General features: G+C 55.1%; 1 protein-coding gene across 7 annotated transcripts in view; it reads left to right on the top strand.

Annotated features, from left to right (window-relative positions):
- ARAP1 (ArfGAP with RhoGAP domain, ankyrin repeat and PH domain 1) overlaps positions 1 to 5,712 on the top strand; it is a 70,019-nt gene extending 64,307 nt beyond the window's left edge. For 6 of the 7 annotated variants that reach the window (XM_049889939.1, XM_049889943.1, XM_049889942.1 and 3 more), the window contains 5 exons: positions 2,290 to 2,372; positions 3,105 to 3,155; positions 3,338 to 3,401; positions 4,631 to 4,780; positions 5,101 to 5,712. In XM_049889939.1, coding sequence (XP_049745896.1) covers positions 2,290 to 2,372; positions 3,105 to 3,155; positions 3,338 to 3,401; positions 4,631 to 4,780; positions 5,101 to 5,118 — 366 coding nt within the window. In that variant the 3' untranslated portion in view covers positions 5,119 to 5,712. The remainder of the gene's footprint in view (positions 1 to 2,289; positions 2,373 to 3,104; positions 3,156 to 3,337; positions 3,402 to 4,630; positions 4,781 to 5,100) is intronic. The other variant, XM_049889944.1, reaches the window with a different exon arrangement.
- The last annotated feature ends 288 nt before the right edge of the window (positions 5,713 to 6,000 follow it).

The raw sequence follows: 6,000 nt of genomic DNA on the forward strand, positions 1-6,000 counted from the left end.
CCTGACAGAAGCCCCTGGAAAGTGCTTTGCTTACTGAGGCGTCAGTAATTCCGGTGTTTCTTGGTTTATGGGCCACGTGACAAAATATTTGAAATTGGGACAATCCCAGGCAATTCAGGTTATGTGGCCACCCAAGTCTCATCCTGGGGCCTCTTTTTATTAAAGACCCTGAGACGCCTGAGAGAGGTACATTCTAGAAAGATCTTGGTTCAAGCAGAGGTCCTTGACCATCAAGGGGTGAACTTCATTCTCTGCCAGTGACCTCGGAGATGCTGGAAACCTGAGCTGTGTGGTTAGAAATGAAACTCTTGGGGACAAAAGAAGATTCCATTTACTCACGCACCCCTCACCCAACAAGACCCTCCCTCAACCTCTCATCTCAGCCATACTCCCATCGTGCACATGCCCTGGAGCCCAGTGAAGCCGAGGGCTTAGAGTTGTTGACTCAGATTCTTAGGAGCCATCGTCTGATTTGAGTTCTTCAGCTCCTGCAATTCCCTCTGCGCCCGCGTTCCTCTCACACCCACTGCCTTGTTTCTTCCGCTCTGGAGTCACTTTACTCCTTGCTTCTAGTCCTTGTCCTTCCACACCCACGGCCTGACTACTTCCAAGCCTGCAGCCTGTTTTTCATCCCCTCAGCCTGATTCATTCCATACCTGCAGCCCAATTTTCCCTCCAGTTTTTCCTGTCATGGCCAGAGCCTTGGGTTTACCAGACCTGCAGCCTACTTTCTTTCACAGCCTCTGACCCCATCCCAGTGTCTTCCAGCCAGCAGTCTGATTTCCTCAATGTTCTCAGCCTTGCTTCTGCCCTGACTGTATGCAGGTTTCTTCCGTGTTGCATTCTCTCCACTCCTTGTCCCTCCCACATCTGCAGCCTGATTTCCATTCCCTGGGTGGCACAAATGGTTAAGCACTGGACTAATAACTGAAAAGTTGGTGGTTCAAACCCACCCTGAGGTGCCTTGGAAGTAAGGCTTGGTGATCTGCTTCTGAAAGGTCACAGCCTTGGAAATCTTATGGAGCAGTTCTACTCTGCACATATGGAGTCGCCATGAGTTGGAATCGGCTCGACAGCAATTAACAACAACAGCAACAGGGTGAAAGCAGGGCGAAGAGTCCCTAGTAAGCACCTCCTAATCACGCCCCCTGTGACAGCATGGAGGTCTCCACCAGTCCCTAAGCAGCCCATCATTTTGTGACATCACAGGGAAGTCCACCAATTCCTGAAAGTCTGCTTCCCCTGGCCATCCCCTAGCCCCCTCTCTTAGTTTCTGCCCAGGAGCCATGCCTGGGGGTGGCTGGGAGCAATGGTGGGGAACAGGATGGGGGTGGCTCAGTCTTGGTCCCCCAGTTTCGGTTGTAAGTGAGTCTTCCTCCCCTGCTGTCCATCCTGGTACCCTTGTTGGCTCCAGGGGTGCCTGGTGTGGGGAGGGCTTAGAGCAAGTGGCCCCTGGAGCAGGAGGAAGGCTCATTAGCTTGACCTCCAACCAGCTTCTTCCTTGAGGGTCATTGCTCTTATCCCCCTGCCTCCGAGCCAGCCTGTTCATCCCAAGCCCAGACCCATATGCAGAGGCAGGGGCCAGAGGCCAGCACGTCGGTGATCTGGTACCCCTCCCCAGTATATTGGTCTCTTGCTTCCTGACCTAGACCACTGGGAGTTCTTCCTTTGGTCTACTGAACGGCCATTCTGCTTCAGCTTGAGGCATTAGCCTTCTTTTTGTGAAACCAAAGAACTGGCAACTGCTGAGCCCACCACAAGCCTTAATGTTCACACGGTCAACCCTGGAGCCCCCGTGGGGTGGAAAGGGGTGAGGAATGAATAATCGGGGACAAATATAGACTGAAGCAGCTAAGCAAGGTGCTCAGATCACATGCTCACTCCAGTTGGGTGCCCGAGGATTACATGCAGAGTTTTCTCTCCACAAACGATCTGATTTAGGCTGATGCACGACAAGTCATTTCCAATTTGCAGGGATGTAGGGAGGGGCTGGGACTCGATGCTCTGGAGTGGCGGTCGCGGGGACTAAGGGTTGACTGTCTGATGCTGCTGCTGGAAGGGGTGGTACTTCAGGGAGGGAGGTCTGAGTGGCTAGGGTTAGATGCTGGTTGGGCTGGATTGTGAACAGGGAGGGCTTTGCCAGGAAGGCTTCCTGGAGGAGATGCCCTGTGCTGGGATGCCGAGTGGGGCTGGGAGTGGGAGGAGAGAGGTGCCCACCTGGGGAGGATTACCAAGTGCCTGCCCTGCCTGTCTGAAGCCACGCTCTCCGTCTACCCTCCCATACACCAGAGTCACCGGCCTGAGAAGGAGTGGCCCATCAAGAGCCTCAAAGTCTACCTGGGAGTGAAGAAGAAACTCCGACCACCCACCTGGTGAGCTGGGGCCGGGAAGATGGGCCTGTGGAAGGTCAGAATCTGATGAGGCACAGCTGGGAGCCTTCAGCTTGACCGGGGAGGCTCTGACAGCCAGTATACCCTGGTGCAGTGGCTTTCCAGGTGTGGTCCCCAGACCAGCAGCATCAGAATCCCTGGAGACATGTTAGAAACACACATTCTCAGGTACCCCAGACCTACTGACTCATGGACTCTGGGGATGGGGCCCAGCAATCTGCGTTTTAACAAACCCCCTAGATAACTCGGATGCTTGCTGATGTTTGAGAACCAGGGGCCTGGATTCAAATCCTGTCACTGACTAGCTCTGGGACCCTTCTGTGCCTCATCCCACATCCATAGAATGGGGAAAATAATGGCACACCTGTTTCAAAGGGTAGTTGTAGGTTTTAAAAAGTTGAGAAGTGGTACATAGCCACTGTTAGCATTATTAATTGCAGTCAGCGGACTTGGTTTTCTGACACTGTCCTGTCATCAGCTGGCTGGACCTGGCTGTCTCTCTGGGACTAGGGCAGGCCTGAGGTGGGGGCAAGGGTCTGGGGGACTGATAGGGACTGTGAGAGGAAGAGGCAGTGGTCAGGATATGCTGTGCTTCGAGAAGGCCCTGCACTCCATCCCCAGGTTCCAGCCCAGCTACTGGGCTTTGTCCCAGGGAACCTGGGCTTTGAGGCCTCGGCAAGCTGTCAGGTGACCCCTCACCCCCACCCTCTGCAGCTGGGGCTTCACAGTGGTGCATGAAACGGAGAAACACGAGAAACAGCAGTGGTGAGCAGGGCCCCACTCCAAGACCCTGGGCTGAAGAGAGATGGGAGCAAGTTCCCCTTGACTGAGTCCCTCATCATTGCCCAGACTTGTGCCTGCCCCAAAACCCTGGGCTGGGGGGCTGGGCAGGGGTCCCTCCACTGCCAGGTCCCTCACAGCATCCAGACCTGTGCCCTGCCCCACAGGTACCTGTGCTGTGACACGCAAATGGAGCTCCGGGAGTGGTTCGCCACCTTCCTCTTTGTGCAGGTACCAGGTGTGGGATGTGGGGTGGGGCCCTGGGTGAGCGTCCATTATGGACAGTGACTATGTTTGCTTCTTCATTATTCATGCCACCCACTGCCTCAGAAGATTTTGAGTTGGCTCTTAATTCATTTGTTCGTTCACTCAATAAACCCTTCCTGGCACATGCTGTGATCCAATCTTGAGCTGGACACATGAAGGAGAGAGAGCTGGCAGACCCGGGCCCTGCCCTCAGGGCACTCCCCATGCGGAGAGGAAAACAGACTGAGAAATAGCCCACTGTGGCCCAGTGTAATCAGTGCTGTGGCAACGAGGAAGCCCAGGGACCTGACCTGGTGGAGTCTTTGGGGATGAGGGAGGCTCCGGTAAGCAAAGAGGAGCAGCTTCCAGGCAGAGGAGACAGTTCAAGCAAAGCCACGGACACCTGAAAGAGAACTAGAGATTGTTCAGTGGAGTGTAATGCAAGAAGCAAGGGGGCTAGGGAGCCAGGAGCAAAATCTGAGAGAACCTTGAAGGCCACGCCAGGGAAGCTGAACTTGATCCGGTAGGCAGAGAAGACCCCAGGAGTGTTTTAAGCAAGAGAGAATAGGGTGCGGGTTTGAGTCTGAGATGGCTCATTCTGGATATGGTGTGCAGGGGAGAATGGACTGAAGGACAGAACCTGGAGGCGAGGAGGCTAGTGAGGTGGTCACTGCAGTGACCCAGGGTGGTGGTGGTGACTTCTGAGCCAGAGCAGGGTCAGAGAGCCTGGGTTAGACTTAAAACAGACAGGTTAAAGATTTTTAAGTGAGAGCCCAAAATTGTTTAGGGAAGGAAAACTGGGTCAGGGCCCTGGGCTGAGTTCTTTCCTGTAGCTAGGTTCTTCTTTTTATCCTGAGCTTCCTGGTAGTCAAGATCTAAAGGGAAACAGGGTGAGTTCTGCAGTCCTGATAAAAGGAAGCAGAGCCATACTCCTCTAGGAGAAGTGTTTTCTCGGTGCTGCATTCTTGGAGGGCTTGTTTGGCAGATGCTGAGACAGGAATTGTTGAGTAACATAACTGGGCTGTGTTTTGCTGGGGTGTGGTCATGTTCTCCTAACAGCTGCTGCTTAAATCGTTGGAGATCAAAGCTGAGGGTGTCACCTCAGATCAGAGCTGAAGGCATTTATGGGAAGGGTGGGTGGATCTGTTGCCAAGTGACTGGGTAAGCCAAAGCCGAGCCCAGGCCCAGCACCTCTTCTCTCCTCTGCTCCCCAGCATGATGGCCTGGTGTGGCCCTCGGAGCCCTCACGCGTGTCTCGGGTGGTTCCTGAAGTCCGACTGGGCAGCGTATCACTGATCCCCCTGCGTGGCAATGAGAACGAGATGCGCCGGAGTGTGGCCGCCTTTGCTGCGGACCCCCTGTCTGTGAGTAGGTCTCCATCCCTGTGGGCAGTGGGGTAGGACCTGGCTGAATGTTCGTCTTGCATTGTATCCCACCACTCACCTCTCTGCTTCTTCTCTCTGAGTGCCTTCTAGCCCCCTCACTCCATCCTTAGTAGGGGTCAACAGGCACCTTTGGGTCACATAGTTAACCAGAACCCCTTCGTAGGTGGCCCAGGAACCCAAGCTGACTTGAGCACTCCCATGCTGGGAATGGAGAGTGGCTGCAGAAGCTTACAGAGGGCCCTGGCCCCCTGAGCCTTCATGATGTGCTTATGGAATCTGGGTTCTCTGTCTTCCCACAGCTCCTCCGCAATGTCTGAGCACCAGAGCCGACCCCTGCTGCTGGGACTCTGTCGCTGTGAAGCCAACCTTCCTGTCCAGACAGCCCTCAAACCCTGTGCACCTGGTGTGAGCCAGCAGGGGGCACATGAGGAAGCCACACCCCACATCCCAGCCCTGAGTGCAGCATAGGGTTCCCTGGCTGGGGTGGGGGGCAGCAGTGTTTTCCTGGGGAGGAACCTTGCCTGCCCTGTCCAAGGGCTTGCCCCTTGTGGCCTCACCTATCCACCTCCAGGGTCACCCACCTTGAGTTTGTGGGGTTGGAGAGCTGGATGTAAATCAGGAACTCTGGAGGGCCACCATCCTTTCAGAGGCTGGAGGCCCTGGGCGCCCGCTGGAAGGGAGCCCACTCCCTGCCATGAACTCCAGGACAGCAAGCAGTAGGTCGTCTGAAGGAGCACTCAGTTGGGTGGGGAGGGAACTCTTAAGTGAGCTTTTATAGGGCCAAGAACTGGACTTTGGGGCCTTCAGCCCCCCTTCCTGCTGGGCTGACTGGGAGACCCCAGGCTGCCCAATGCCCCTTCCCCACTTTGGGGGCTTTTTGATAATATAAATATATCTGTATATTTAAGCCAGTGGTCCTGAGGCCTATGATTGGTTGAGGGGATCAGGTGTCCTGAGGTAGGAGGGACCAGGAGATTGAGAGGCCCAGAAATGAGTACCTAGCGCCCCAAAGCCAGGGACCTGGATCCTCTCACCAGGCATGAGCTGTTCACTCTCCCCTGCCCCAGGTGGAGCCCTGGCCTGGCTCTATGCCATCACTTTGTCCTACTCTGTAGCCGGGGTGGGGAGTGCAAGTCTAGCCATGGCCCAGTCCTGATTCCAGCCAAGACAGACCCCACCTGGGCCCAAGTCCTGGTCCC

Source organism: Elephas maximus, chromosome 7, assembly GCF_024166365.1.
Source record: "Elephas maximus indicus isolate mEleMax1 chromosome 7, mEleMax1 primary haplotype, whole genome shotgun sequence".
NCBI classification, from domain to species: domain Eukaryota; kingdom Metazoa; phylum Chordata; class Mammalia; order Proboscidea; family Elephantidae; genus Elephas; species Elephas maximus.